At 39.3% G+C, this 16,464-nt stretch overlaps 1 protein-coding gene across 1 annotated transcript in view; it reads right to left on the reverse strand.

The window, feature by feature from the left end:
• GUCY1A1 (guanylate cyclase 1 soluble subunit alpha 1) overlaps positions 1–15,382 on the reverse strand; it is a 45,021-nt gene extending 29,639 nt beyond the window's left edge. Inside the window, exons 1-3 of the mRNA XM_075612755.1 lie at positions 14,546–15,382; positions 10,952–11,013; positions 7,141–7,244 (exon numbers count right to left, since the gene is read on the reverse strand). Coding sequence (XP_075468870.1) covers positions 7,141–7,244; positions 10,952–11,013; positions 14,546–14,809 — 430 coding nt within the window. The 5' untranslated portion in view covers positions 14,810–15,382. The remainder of the gene's footprint in view (positions 1–7,140; positions 7,245–10,951; positions 11,014–14,545) is intronic.
• Positions 15,383–16,464: the final 1,082 nt, after the last annotated feature.

Below are 16,464 nucleotides of genomic sequence, written 5' to 3' on the forward strand. Positions count from 1 at the left end.
GACGAATATACAGTGTAATTTATATATTTAGATATATTCACACTACCAGACCAGTACAGTAAACAAAGTATTGAATGTTTTTACTGATCAGTGTAAACCAAATAATGAATGTATTTAATATTATTAAACAGAAATAACTTTCTGCTGGCTCTATGCTGAGTGACAATATTTAGTTATATTTATGTTTTGCATTTCATAACTGAAGTGGTGTGAAACATTATTTTTACACATACGTGTTTCCATAATAAACATATTTTAATTACATCTAACATGCTACTGTACATCCTTTCTATATCTTTCATAATATGTACTTGGTGTCTATAATGAGCAATTAGTATGCCACACCTGAAAATGAGTCATACTAAAAAGATTAAAAAACAGATTAGAAACATAGAGAGATATGTGAAAATGTACAAACTGTGTGAGTAGTGTGTTTCCTAGGGATATGCTTTAAACTACCAAATATTTGTGACTTGCAAATGTAAAATGCAACAAAACGGGGCCAAGTTTTAATTAATTGAAGTAATAAGCTTAGCAGTACAGCTAAAGGTTATGGGTGTTCTAAAAGGTAATTACATAATCTAATATTGAGGAACCAACTAAAAATGGGCAATACTAGATCTAGTAATAACAAACAATGTAGACACACTAACCCTTGCTCATGTGAGGGAATACTTAGGAAGTACTGACAACAATATGGTCTGATTTAAAATTATTTATCAAAAAACAGTATATATGGGACCAACAAACACTCTTAATTTTAGGAAAGCGATATTAATTGACTAAGGCACAGTTTATAAAGAAGTTCTTCCAGGAAATAATACAGTAGATAAATGGGTAGTCTTCAAATGACTGCTGTACAAGTACATTTATCAGTATACATACTGTACTTGGGTAATAAATGTAAAATAAACCAATCAAAAACAATGTGGCTAAATAAACATGCATGGGAAAGAACTGAATGGAAGAAAAAAAACCTTTACATTTTTAAAGTGATAGAGGCACCATTTTGGCATTATTAGGCATATAACATTAGTTGTAAAAGGGCATAGGCTGAAAATAAGAAAATGAATTGTAAGATCATTCCTAAAATTAAGATTACAATAATGTATATCCCAATTAGAGTGCAATGGGCAAGCAAATTATTGGCGATAATGAAAAAGCTAAGGTATAAACTAATAATTTGTCTCTGTATATATCAACAAGGAGCCACTTGCAAAATATTACTGCAAAGGGATGACCCAGCAATAACAATATCTCAGACTTGTCTAACACGGGAAGAAGTGAAAAGACATCTTACAAAATCTGGGTAACCTTCTGGCATCCTCAACCAGAACTAAGTCTGTTTACCCATTAGTAGTCTCCTCATATCGTCGAACCTATTGGATTCTTCCAAATGTATGTCTCCCACGGGTCCCATGTTGTCAGAAAGGTGTGGTGCCGGTCATGGATTAGACTTGTGAGTCTCTTCATTGTCATAATGTAATTTATCTTGTGCAATATTTTGGTGATAGGGGGGGGGGGGGGAGGAGAGTCGTTCTGCTTCCAGTGTTTTGCTATTAGTGTTTTGGCTGCTGATAGGATCTGTGTTATCAAGTAGTCTATTTTTCTCTCTAAGCCCTCGTTCGGTTTTAGTAGGAGCACTGTTTCTATGTCCCAGGGTAGGTCCATGCCTGTTACCCCTTCAATTAGCCACCTGATTCTCCCCCAGAAGAGGATTATCTTAGGGCAGGACCACCATATGTGTTTGAATGTGCCTATTTGGCCACAGTTACGCCAGCACATAGGTGAAGTTAATGGGAAGAAAGAGTGGAGGCGCGCTGGGGTATAGAACCATCTGTGTAGGACTTTCAGATTTGTTTCCCTGATTGTTGAGCACCGAGAGGCTCTAGCTATCCTTTCATATATTTCTTCCCAGTCCTCTTACTCTAAGGAACAAGTAGAAAAATAAGGCAGTGCACTGCCCAAAGTAACAGAAGGAGGCTCACGGTTTTAAGCAACAAAAAATAGATTTATTACATAAAAAGTGGACAAAAGGGTCCCCCCTAGGACACAGCAGGGGTCCACCAACTAGTTTCAGGCAAAAATGCCCTTTATCTGATGCACTGGCTTTCTACACAACCTCTTCCTCTAAGGGGTTTCCAGTATCGTGTTCCCATTCCGATATGTTTTTGCTTGTTTGGCCTACATTTTGTTTCAGTAGCGTCTGGTAAAATTGGGTAATCATCCCTCTGTTGTATTGTCCCCTTTGGAACAGACTCTCAAAGGTGGTGAGTGGTCTGTTCCAAGTGTCTCCTGGCTGTATCGAGGAGACAAAGTGGGCCAGCTGCATATATTGGAATATTTGTGCGCTTGGGATATTGTATTCCTCTCTTATCCCCATAAATGATTTGACCTTGCCTCCTCTTTGCATGTCTCCTAGCTTAGATAGCCCTTTCTCTTCCCATTGTTTAAAGATGTTCGAGTTATGTGCTGGGGTAAAGTCAGGGTTAGATCTGATTGGTGTTAGAGGCGATGGGATGGAAGAGATCTGCTTGTGCTTGCAGTTTTTATCCCAGATATTTAAGGAGTGTAGTAAGACTGGATGATTTCTATAGCTTGGCTGCCTATTTGCCATTTTTACCCATAGAAGAGACGCTAGCTCCTCGTACCCAGCTTCCGACCTCTCTATGTCCACCCATGGTGTTTTTCCTAAGGCTGCGGACCAATAAATTAGTGGGCTTAGTCTAGCTGCTTCGTAATATTTAGCTAAATCAGGCTGAACTAGGCCTCTCCGGGTCAGAGGGAGGACCATCAATTTCTTCTTTATTCTGGGTTTTCTTCCGTTCCAGATAAATTTAGTTATCTCTTTTTCCAGGTCTCTAATTACATAGATTGGGACGGTTACAGGAAGCACTTGGAATAGATAGAGTATACTGGGTAACAAGTTCATTTTTACGGAGATAATCTTGCCCGATCAGGATATCTGGTATCTTGACCAGGCCCCTAGGTCTTTTTCAAGCTTTTGATAAGGTTTGGGTAGTTTGCTCTGTAAATGTCATCATATAGTCTTGTAATGTACACTCCTAGATATCTCATTTTGCCTGGCATCCATTTTATTGGGAATGTTTTCTTTAGTGCGTTTTCTGTTTCTTTAGGTATGTGTAGGCCTATAGCCTCTGATTTAGTGTGGTTCACTTTGAAGTTTGATAGTTTGCCAAATTCGTCTAATGTGTCGAATAGGTTTTTAGTGAGGTTTCCGGGTTAGTCAGGGAGAGTAGGGTATCGTCCGCGAATAAGGACACTTTGTATATGTTGTTTCCTATAGAAACTCCCTCTATCCCCCGATTCTCTCTAATCCTTGAGGCTAGTACCTCAATGCACATGGCAAACAGCATAGGTGAGAGTGGGCATCCCTGTCTAGTTCAGTTAGAGACTTTAAACGGTGCTGAAGTGTAGCCTGAGGTACGCACTGTAGCTATTGGGTTGGAGTATAATGCTTTAATACCCATAATAAAATTTTCGTGTAGGCCCATCTCTCTGAAAACTCGGAACATAAACGACCAGTCCACTCGGTCAAAAGCCCTTCCCCCCTTTTTTTAATACAGGATTGAAGGAAGGGGTCTCCAGAGCTGAAGCCCATTAATATCAGCTCAAAGGACCCCCTGCTTCCGGAGGTAATTACCCGTGTAGAAGGTGCTGGTAGCCATTCCAGGGTTCACATTATGGCTGCTTTTTAGAGCTCCCGGGCAAATAGGAAGCCATGACATAATTCGGTGCAGTTTCCTATTGGCCCATGTAATTCAGAAGCTTTAAACTGCAGAAAAATATAGGAGATACCAGCATCCCCTTTGGAGGTAGGTATCTCTGAAAGCAGGGGGTCTCTGGAGCTGAGATTAAAATGGTTCAGCTCAGGAAACTGCTGATTCAAACAAACAAAAAATAGACAGCTTGGATTGCTCCTTTAAAGAAGGAAACAGACAACGTTTTGAAAGAATTTAGGAGGCAGAATTAAGAGAGTCCGGTAATCTGTTACCGAAGTGGGGCATTTGGTAGGAGAAGGAAGAATGAGCAGATAGATTCTTTATTGAACCTTGGAACCATCTGTAGACTTCTAAAGGTCGATTTAAGGAGATAAGTTCTGTGTGAAGTAGGTAGGAGAAGCCTGCTCTGATAATTGGGTAACTTGTTAAGAAAGTATATAAAGGTAAGACCAGAAAGGTGTACGTTGTGTCTGGACTCAAGGGATAGGAAACCTAGGCAAATTAACCTACCTCAATGGTAAGCGCTGAAATTACATAATAAGCCAAAATGCCAAATTGAGTTGTAAAGAATTTCAAGTTTTCTTAGGTGAATTTGGGATGTTGGACCATACACTATGGGGCCTATGCTATAAGCATTCATAAGCCACTTATCGAGCACTTATCGGCCAAAATGCCTACTACTATTCTGTAAGCGTCGATAAGTGGGCGATAAAAGACTGAATCGCCAATATTTTGAGGCTTCAAAAAAAATCACCAAGTGAGCGGCGATAAGCCACTTATCGCAATGCTCTGAAACTCGTGCAGTTCTCGTAGCCACGATTAGGTTATCGAGGCCTATCGCGGCTCTAGAATGGCGAGTTTCAACCAAAATCCTCACGCCAGGAAAAGTTGGTCGTGAAGGTGATGAGAACCTGCTGAGAAGCGGCGATACGGGACTAAACAAAAAATGCTTTTTTTCTGCATCGGACTGATGCCGGGAGTCTACAGAGCTGATACCCATTAATATCAGCACCGGAAACCCTAGGCATGAATCCCATGCAATACAAATGCATTTACAGTCAACTTCCTTACCTTAGCGGCTAACCGCTAAGGCAATGAAGGGGTTAACCCCTGCTGCTATCCACCAAGGGCCAAATACCCCCTTTACCCACCCACGCTACCCACAATAAACACCAATACCCACCTCCTCTACCCCCACATGATTGATATCAGAGGTCGCGGGTGTCCGGGGTCGGCAGGTGGTACCTGCGGGTGTCTGTGGGCCCTCAGGTGATCTCCCCCCTGCCCCCCAACACATACAGTACAGTAATGGTCAAAGTAACTATTATCCAGTACAGATAAATACAGTCACAGCCAATGCATTTTTTGGCAAATGTTTTTTTTTTCCTATTAATTGTTGTTTTTTTCTTTTTCTTTGTATTGTTTGGCTTAAATTGTTTGTACTTTGTATGGCTTGTTTTTATTTCATTTTCCGATTGTTTAGCGTTTTTATTTAATTATTTATTTTGTTGGCTACTGGTTTTAATTGATGTGTTGCCTAGTGGTTTTATCAATTCCTTGATTTGTTTTTGTATCTTTGGAAGTAGGCGGTCACCGGACCTGAAATCAACATTGTTCTACTCCGGAGACCCACAGCTCACATACACTAGTAATAAAATGTATATTAAAAAAGATTCATTTCAGGCGAGATTAGTGCAGGGAGAGGCGGCTCTCTGAGTAGCCCTCTCTGCAGCTGAAAGGAATCTCCGGGTAAGGCCTTTTCAGAGAGGTTATCATCAAGTTGACGGCTACTCGCCTGTTTTGGAAATTTTGCTATCGCAGGTAATCGAGGTTTTCTGAATACCGTGATAGCAAAACTCTAAAAAACTGCAATTTAAATTACCCGGTGATTGTTTTCATGAATGCTTAGGGCATAGGCCGCTATATCTTCCTAGTAAACAATCGGCATTAGCATCTGCTGTGCAATGATCTTTCTGACCAATGAGCTTAGGCAAGATTTATTTATATAAAGTACACCCAGTTTGGAATGGTGTTTGGATGTCAGTTTGTCAATAAACAAACCAAATGTTAGACAGCAGTGTAGCCAGGACCTTGAAGTAGACATATGGAGCAAAGCCTTCATCTTTACTGATAAAACTAAGTTACTTAAGGTTGTGAAATCAAAGAATTATGTAATTTCTCTGCAGAAAGACTTGGATAAACTGAAAGCGTGGGTAGGTAATTGGCAGATGAGGCTTAATACAAATAAATGTGAGGGTATGCATTTGGAAAGCAACAAAAAACATGCTTCTTGTAACCAAAAGGGACAAAATTAGTTTAACCACTGATAAAGTATGATTTAGGAATGCTGGTTGAATACAGGCTTAGTGATAGTGCACAATGTCAAGCAGTAGCTTCAAAGGCTACCAGAATAGTATCATGTATAAAATAGAGTACAGATTAAAAAGAGCAGAGGACTAGGCTGTAGGACTACTGTGGTAATGTCACTGCCTTTGACGTGGTTGAACCTGGTTTGAATCCAAGTACATACACTAGCATTGCTATAGAGGAAAATAAATATTATTTTTCGTATAAGTGTATAAATCTCTAGTCAGACAACACCTCGAACAAAGTTTTGAGTACTTCATCTTAAAAAGGCATTATGAACTGTAAAAAATGTAAGCCACTAAATTAATAAAGGGGAAGAAAAGGCTGACTTATGAGGAAAGGCTATCCAAATTAAGATTGTTTACATTATATAGCAGGTCTGTAAAAGGGCATATGATTACTGTTTAGCAAAATCCATACAAGCAACTTTAAAGGAAGCTTCTTAGCATGTGAAGGACAGTACAGGTGACACCAGGTCATCCCTTGAAATTAGTAGTAGGAAACCAACCAACACACATGGCAGTCAAAATGGGGAATTTACTAACCATGGAGACTGCGACAGCAGATATATTTAAGAAACCATTAGAAAGGAAAACTAGTCAGGGACTACTATCATATATTAACATGAATCCTGAAACAAAGGCAAAGTGAAAATCAAGTCACGTAGCATACAAACACAAGTGCTGAGCAACTTACATAATATCTATTTGTGCAGCTGCACATTGAAATACTATTTTTGCAGTAGAAATCAAAATTTTTGTATACACATCAGGGACAGAGTATTTAATGTGGCACAAAGGAAAATGTTTCATTTACAACTTCAAAGAAAACATTTTACTGGTTGCAAAACAATAGCTTTAGAAATAATGGGATCTTTTGATACAGTATGTTAAGTGTACAACTTATCTTTAAATTGTACAAACCCACTGTGCAGTCTTGCATTATGATAAATGTATGTATGTATATACAGAGTTGTAAACTTTCTCTGCAATAGAAAATTATTGTCACAAATATTGCTCAAAATTCTTACCTGCTGCATTTGACTGATCTATGACAATTTTTTCAAAATCTTCTTTGTCTATAGCTCTTCCACAAACAGGTATACCATGTAGCTTAAAAGTAACAAAAGCTGACCTGCAAAAAGAATACTTGGATGTAATTATATCAAATGAACACCTCACAAATATAGCACATACATCTATCAGACTTCTATGAAACCATTTAATTTAAAAAAAAGTTAAATTATAGTTAAGAATTCTAACAATTTGCATTGTGTTGATGATATTTGACTCGTCAGCGTGTGAAGTGGGGAAATGAATGAAAAAGGTTGGAATCATAAATTGCCTTCTATTCTAAGCCCACCACAACCTTTCATTATGCAAGACCCCTGCTTAGCTCAATTAATTGCCTAAAATGTCCCTGACTGATTAACAAAATCCTAAAAACAACAAAAGGACATTACCTTTAAAGCTGCAGACCAAGCAATAGCCTACATTTGTTTTTTTAAATAAAGAATTTCTGTACTATGAGAAAATACTTGTAGCACTTTTGGTGTTGTTTTAAAACATCTCTGAATGACATTTTAATGTATTATAACGTAACAAGCATTTTTGTTTCCATAGTAACCATTTACAAAGTCACACCTCCTTGCTCCGCTGAAACAGTCCTGCCCTCTCTTAAGCAGTGCAAGAATTGTATCTAGTCACTGCCTGGTCACATGATCTTCCCCACAGAACTTTGTATCTTTGGTCCTCTTCTGCTGCACTGACAGCCATTTTGTGAACCGAGCCAAATCTTCGCAGATTGATGACAGGAGAACGGATCGATTGGCAACTTAGCTATTACTTATCATTGTGTGGATTGTTGTGATGCACATGTTAAAGGCACAAACAAACTGGCAGCTTGGACAGCTGCTTTAAAGGTTCCATTGTCCAATTATCTGGATGATAATCTCTTTTATAGCAAATATACCTTATATTTTGAGATGTATTTGGTGGACTAAATTAAGCTATTAAAAAAAAGCATTCATTTGGTTAAAAGAATGGCGACAAGGAGCAGTGATCTATCTAGCAGCCATATTGTTCTATCGTAGGTAACCCATGACGTCAATGTCCTGTTGCAGAAAGGTCATCAAAGGTGTTTTAAAAAGGACTGCATCCGGGTGGTCTTCTTTAAAAAAAAAAAATTGTGTGTGTATTTGGAATTGAATAATGGAGTTACACCCAGAAGTGACACCATTTCCCAGAGCTGCATGCAAATAAAATAATAGTAAAAGACAAAATGCTGCAAGAGGTATACAAAATGTATGCTTCAAAACTACTCAACTCTTAAATTAAATCTGTGGCAAATGAGTATGCTCATCATGACCATAGCCTTTCATGTAAAAAATATTACATAACAATACTAATTGGATCGACGTACACACTTTGGTCACAATTCCCATTAGTGCCATTACTGTAAGATGTTCTGAAACAAGTTATGTCTTGTACATAAGTACAAAACAAGCAATGAGGAAATTGAACTGCTCGTTACGACTGACTACTCTATTGTTAGAAATCACAACCACTCTACTCTTTCCTAAATCTGTCTCAGCATCTCCCCTGCTGAAATCCCTCTCCTGGCCTCCTATCAAATACTGAATCACACACTCAATTCTCCTCCTCACTTTTAAAGCTTTACACTCTTCTGCTCCTCCTTATATCTCAGCCCTAATTTCTCACTATGCACCATCTCAACTCTTATATTCTGCTCAAGGATGTCTTCTCTCTGACCCTTTTGTATCTGAAGCCCTCTCTTGCCATAAATCTTTCTCACTGACTGCCTTACACCTATGGAATGCCCTTCCCCTCAATATCCGACTAGCACCCTCTCTATCCACCTTGAAGACCCCTCTTAAGGAAGCATACGAGTAGCTCCATGGCTGATAATTTACACCTCATACATAGACCTTAGCCCCTTGCAAGCGCACTTAACAGAACACCCTCCTATTTGTATTATTTGTTATTTATATGATTGTCACGTGTATTACAGCTGTGAAGCGCTATGTACATTAATGGAGCTATACACTGGCGACACACTTTATTCGAGCTCGGCTAGTCCCACGAATTCGGGTATACCCGGGTGTATTGAGGTTTGTGACTGTTTTCTGCCCGAGTGCATTGAGGTATTTTCCAGGCAGGGATTGAAGCATTTTATTCCCGCTGGCTGCAATACTGCACAGTATATATATATATACTGCATTACAATTCATGAATTTATGCCATCTGGTAGACACGCGAAGCATTGCAGCCTATTAAATCCTAATCATTATCATTTAACAGATCAGCCGCCCGTCAGCCAGGCATGAACCCAGGCTGGGAAGGCAAACGCAACGGGGCTTGTCAGAGGTGAGGAGCGGCGCATTCCAGGTATCTGCCAGGTACATACTGGGTATTTGCTCGAATAAAGTGTGTCGGTGCAGAATAAAGAAATACATGCAATCATGCAGAGCTTCACCATATGCTTACTTACCCTTGTCAATACATATATTAAAAGATACTAACACTTTAAATAAAACATTTCAATGTATGTCATCTTTTATAAAAACCTATTGTAGAAAAAAAAAAAAGTATCCCTTCTTGTTCTTCTTAACTTCCTCCAGCTATGTAGGTGATATGTGGTAGAGCAGCAGTGCGGAAACTGGGGGGCGCAAGATTTTCCAGGGGGGAGGGCACGGTGGTTGCAGAGGCCCAGAGCTCTTCACCAAGGCATTTAAATTAAATGCCGGTGTATCGCGTGAGGCATCTGCAACTTCACTTACCTTGTCTTCGGCGACGGGTCGCCATGGCAATGCAGCAGCAAATTATGCTGCGGGGTCACGTGATCCTGCAGCGTCATTTGACGCTGGAGACAAAGTAAGGAGGGGGCATGAGCAAGGGGGGGGGGGGGAGAGTGCAGAGAGTGGGGCGCAGGGGGAAATGTTTGTGCACCCCTGTGGTAGAGTCATATTATTTTCTCCCCATCCAATATAATTATCCTCTCCACGAGCAGTAGCTTTTATTTCTTTTTGTTTACCTACCTAATTTATTTCAAAATTAGGCCAAAAAATCCATTTGAATATTTTGTTTACAATATACAGTAAATATGTTCCACACTTGTATTAAATACTTCCTGTCTATTTCTTTTGGTGCCTTGAGCCTGCGGGTGTGACATTTTTAAAGGAAATAGAAAGCTTTGTGAATTTACCAGAACGATTGCTTTGTCACCTTATGAACCACCAGATCTGCTGACCATTTTTATCTTCTGCTTAACTTTAATCTCTAACAACGCAAAACTAATACAAGTTGCTAAGAAAATGTGTAATTTATTTTCAATCCTGTCAAAACCTTTCAAATGCATTTGATATGAAAATTCAAATTTGTATACCCTAGCTTTTTCTTTACATTTATTGGAGCTTTAATAAATACATTCATTAAAAAAAATTAGATTGTATCTCATTTATTAGGTACTTAGCTGTGAAATATTTCCAGTGTTCAACATATGTGCCTGTCGTAATGTGCTTAGTTTTAGCTTAGATGATTTGGAAAGACAGATCAATGGTTGAAGCTTTATGAGAGCTTATGCACATCTATTTTTATCCTACCTATAGCAAGGGAAACACCATGCCATAGAATTACAATATATTGAACTTCTTATCAGTGCATCTATTAGGTAGTGCATTAAAAAGACTGCTAAAAGGCAAAAAACCAGCTCTTTGCAACTGAGTAACGTTTGACGTCTCTATGAGCATAAGATATTTGGATAACTTTTGTGTAAATGATTGCATCAATAAAAAAGAATAACAGAAGATCCGGTTAGCTTACCTGTTTCCTTTTATTTTATGTCTTGCAATTGCTCTTTGGAGAGCAAGATTTAGCCTGTCAAACTGCAATGTTAAAAACAGATAAATAAATGAATATGACACTGTGCTAAAAGATTGACTAGACATAATCACCTATTAAAGAAACAATTTAAGGTGAAAAAGAAGAGACAAGTAGAAGCTGTTGAAAAATACACTCAGTGTAAATATTTAAACAGGCAATGCAAACCATTTTCATAGCATATTACTTTGTTAAAGGACTTTGCTACACAGTGAAAATTATCATTGCTGTAAAAAATGTAATGAACGTGCGTGTAATATGAGCTAATCTATTTTGATATTGTTTTCATCTATACTAATTTTGTATTATGCTTTGTCTTGAAAAAGGTCTAACTGCACATCTCTGTTTAAAAACAAAATATGCATGAAATGGCACTCGACTCAATTTTGTTTTCTGAGTATGTGACACCAGCTCTACATTAATATATCTTAGGCCCAGTCTATAGAAGTAGCACAGAGAATTACACCTTTGGCACTGACCAGCCTTCAACATATTGCTCCAGCATCAAATGAGATGTTGCTTCAGTCTGGCATAACAGAAGATGAGAGATTTGAAGTATGAATCATGGTCCATAAGGAACAGTGAAAGGAACAGAAAGGAGAATATAAAGGTGGCCACATGGCTCGTGTGCACAATGACTATTAAGCTAAAAAATAATCGTTTTTGCTCTTAGATTGACAATAAATAAACAGCAGAGAACAATTTGACGCACAGATTTCACAACAAATCTGTCAAAAAAAGCATGTGGCAGTTCTGGTTTTTTTTTCATGCACTACTGTCCAGTATTTCAGTGTGTATTAAAATATATTGAAATAAATAAAAGGTAGGTTAATGAGGATATTGGGGTTAAATGTTTTTGTTTAATGCTTTAGTATTTACTGCTTGATGAGGTACTGTTGACTAATATGGGACACAAAGGGCCTGATGTTTGACAAAAGTTAGGAAAGACAAAGATGTGTCTCTGAAATAAAGCTTCCTGCCTCCCCTCCGTTTATCATTAAGTCACCAATCATGTCACAAATGGTTGTACGTGACATCACATGATCTACAGATCGAATAGAAAATATCATTTTGAATGTCAACCATATCCTTCATTAGAGAATTCTAGGGTCCTAGAAGTGATACATGTTGTGATTTAACCATAGACAAAAATATGTTATATGAACTTTAGGCATGTTTGACTGCCAAAGGGTGCAGCGTGCACTTAAGACATACATTTCCATTGCTTTGTTTTGTCTAGCACACTGTAGTAAGTCCATTGCCAACTGATCAGTGCTCATGCAGCTCCATATTTTAGCTAAAAAAAAGTGGTAGTCTAAAAGTACTGATAACTGTGTTCCTATGGAGCAAGATATAGAGCTCCGACAAGTTCAATTTGAAAATACTAAAATATCAATTTGAAGTCCCGAATCAAACAAGTGGCTGAAGGATGCGTTTTAAATTAAAGAGAGAAGTGTTCAAACTGTTTGCACTATGCATGCACAGTGCACTAAAGATGAGTTATCGTCACTGGCAGTCATAGCAAGATGTGAGCATATGAATGTGATGTATAATGTGAATGTATTTAAGAAAATGGTAAAACAATTTCCATGCAGCGACGTGTATATAAAACGTATTTCCACAGGGGCTCCTCAGCATCCATGACGCATTCCCTGTAATTTTCAGGTCATTTGAAAATGGTACCAATTATATTAGAATTCACTATGCATCTGATCTCAGATGTGTTATTAGAGAGAACATGTCACACTATAATGATAGAGTTCTTTAACCCCCCCAAAGTAAAAAAAAAAAAAAACACTGATCTAGAACAGGGGGGCGCAATCTTTTTTCTCTGCGCCCCCCTGACGGCTGTCCCCTCGCTCCCGCGCCCCCCCCAACCCCAACTTACCCGCGCTCCGGCGTAATGACGTCACGTTGCCATAGCAACGTGACGTCACATGACCTCGCAGCGTCATTTTGACGCCGCGTTGCCATGGCGACGCCGGGAGGAAGCCGCCGGAGCCACGGGTAAGTATGGTTTACAGAGGCCCTGCAGCTCCCCCGGCACTTAATTTAAGTGCCTTCGGGAAGCGCGCGGGGCCTCTGTAAACCCCGCGCCCCCCGTCGGCAGTCTCGCGCCCCCCCTTGGGGTCGCGCCCCACAGATTGCGCACCGCTGATCTAGAACATAGCTATGTATACAGTATCTAGAATGTATCCACGAGAAGTTATCACAGCAATACTTTACAATTAAGGTTTGAATAATGTGCATCTTTATTATATAGAGGACATCAAAAATGCATTTTTTGTAAACAAAGTGCACAGATAAAATGAATAACCTGGGTATTTCTACATTGCCAATGCAGGTCTTGAGAGATAAAGAGATAAAGAGGATACCAATTACATTCCTCAATCACAATAAACTGCTTTAAAATTATTTGGATACTGCCACCAGAAGACATGCTAGGAATACTACAAGAAAAATATAAAGTCATGAAGTATATTCACTTCTGGTTATACTTGGCTAAAGCACAGGATTTAGGACCAGCAACAGGAGAAAACTGCAATGAGACTAGAATATTAGAATACTCTGAATTTTAGCTGCCTAGCATAATGGTGTTTAGAAAATAAACAGCATACAAACTGAATCTATTGGAGATTGTAAAATGACTGATGTACCCTTAAAAAAAGCAATCATACCATCATCCATTTGAGTGTCATTTTGTGTTTCAGAGCTGTACAGGATACACAATTTAAACAGCAACAGATGTGAAAGGCAGTGAACTAGGGGTTTAAATGTACTGTACACACACTGGTTTGGCAGATAGTGGGCATATTAATTTGAAGCCTAAATTGCACAATACCAATAAAGTTAGATGCTCATATTTACTGCACATAATGTTGATTTAAAAAAACAAAATAAAGAAGAATGCGATGACCAATCAATGTCAACTATCCACTAGATTGGAAACTCACCAAGGCAAAAAGAATTCCCTATTGTCTGCTTGTATGTTTATTGCACTTATTGTTTTACCATTCCATCTATTCCATTGTCTCTCATTTCTTTTTCTTTCTTTTTTTTTTTAAGACCTGCATGCATTGTTGGTGCATAGTAAATAACATACAAACAGCTGTGAAAAAATGTTAATTAAAATTTCAAGGACAGCAAGAATTAAGAAAATAATTAATTCCCTTTATATTTGTAACTATGAAAAAGCAGAATGGTCTTTTTTTTTTTTTTAAATCATCAGGGCGATAAAAATACAACATTACTATTTCTCATGCACAAGCCCTTAAAACCCTCCAGCACCCATGCACTGGACCAATTCCATCGCTTAACCCCTTCTCTGCTGAACGGTTCTACACTCCGCTGCATAGCAGAAGGGGGTAAAGGAGTTGCTTGTGTTTCCTTTGTATGAGTAAAACAATACATTGCAGCAAAGGGGCTTCATTCACCAAGTTAAATGATATCCAACGCTGCCTGTGCAAAGTGAAGTGACTATTCTAGTTAACATTGCAAAAAGGTGCCCCCCCCCCCCCTTCCTGTGCAGGATGTTACCTCCGGGAAGATTAATTTGCGGATGCTTTCTGCTAAAGTGTGCAGGTACACCCTGCTGCGGCTGGTCTTCCTCGGCGGAGGTCCCTTCTCTCCCTTTCCCCGGGTGCTGCTGTCGGAGACCTCTTTGCAGATGGGGAGAGCGGCTCCCGCAGTGCTGGGCACCTCCTCCTCCTCCGGCTGCTCCTCCGAGTCCTGGCTGTGTGTGAGCAGAGAGAAAGGACATTCCCCGCTGAGCTTCAGATCCTTCAGCTTGGCGCAGAACATCTTGCCCGCTGTGTGTCAGCTCATTAAACGCACCGGCTGCTCTCTCTCTCTCGCTCTCTCTCTCTGCAGCAATTCCCCGGCAGTGAGAAGATGCTCCAGTGAGGGGGGTGTGTGAGAAAAGGCTTCGCGTTGACTGCTTGGAGGAGCCTAGGGGGCGTACAATAACTCAGAGAGAGGGAGGCACCAGCACATGCTACAACAGGACTACGCCACCCTGCTGCTGCACTTACACTGTTATCAGACTCGATCCTTTCCTGGGGCGGAGTCAATTCATGGGGGTAAACAGAGGGTGGTTTCCTGGTATCAGAAAGACCATACCCCTCCCGCAGTCTGATCTCTACTAATCCGCTACTACTGTAGGTAGCATGGTGCAGTAGTAGCCGAATCACTATTAAGTCCAAGTGCAGCTGTCAAATGTTGCTCAGTTATCAGATATTGCACTCATGCTATTTTACTGTCCCAGTGGCCCTCAGACTACTGCAAGGAGAAGGGGGAATGGAGCTCTTCTCTCGCCCTGCAGTCTAGGCTGCAAGCTGCTTTCCCCTCCACAATCCTTCCCCCTCTCCTCTCTGTGTCTAGCATAGGGGAGGAAGGAGGAATAACTCCCCTCCCCTTTCCAAACTCAGCTCTGCCAGCATGTAGCAAGTGGGGAGAGTTGGTTATTTAGCAGCTCTTACTTCATCTCAGAAAGAAAACTGCATACTGATACCTGTATATTATCAATGATTGGTATATTCACCAAATTGTGATCAAATGTTCTAATTTTCCACCAAGCCTAGGAAAATGTGATAAACATAATTTAGTGTAGCTGGCTGTTTATGGCATGGGTCATATTTACAAAGCAGTGCTATTTCATAAGATACGTTACGTGCCGGAAGTTAACTTACACCGTTACAGTGGTGAATGGCTTGTGGAGTCAAAAGGTGCTCTATGGCATAGCACCACTTGTAACATGGGCCATTATTTCAGCCACAGAGAAAGGATATCTATCTTTATCTAGCAAACCTTAATCGTTAAACTCTGCTAACTGATGTCTAGGTGATTATCTCTTTGTGAATGGATATATTTATAAATAGCACTAGTAGTGAAGGTGATATGTAATAGATCTAGTTCTGCGTCACAGAATCTACCTTTGGGACTGATTAGGTAAATGTTAAGGGGTGTTGAAAACAACATACAGTATATAGTATAGTTACATAGTTTCATAGTAGATGAGGTTGAAAAAAGACATGTCAATCAAGTTCAACTTATGCTAAATTGAGATGACAGATACTTATCCTATATTTGTATTTACAGTATGTTGATCCAGAGGAAGGCAAACAAAAAACCCCAGTGAAATATCATCCAATTATATCTCATAAGGGGAAAATAAATGCATACACGATTCAATCAAATTTCTCCCTCCATCAACATCCATCCTATGTTTACTTATACATTTATATATTAATGCATTTTCTTCTTGCGTGACTTTTTGTGCATTTAAAGGAGCAATTCAAGCAATATCATACATGTGTGTTTTTAAAATAAATCTGCTCTGTAGTATTAGATAATACTTACAACCTTTTTTTAATTCAACTGTTAATGCCATTTTGAATGAGTTTTAATACTACTGAACATCTTTTGATTTATATAGCAGGTTTAGCCCACTTCCCCAG

Source organism: Ascaphus truei, chromosome 1 (assembly GCF_040206685.1).
Source record: "Ascaphus truei isolate aAscTru1 chromosome 1, aAscTru1.hap1, whole genome shotgun sequence".
Lineage (NCBI taxonomy): Eukaryota > Metazoa > Chordata > Amphibia > Anura > Ascaphidae > Ascaphus > Ascaphus truei.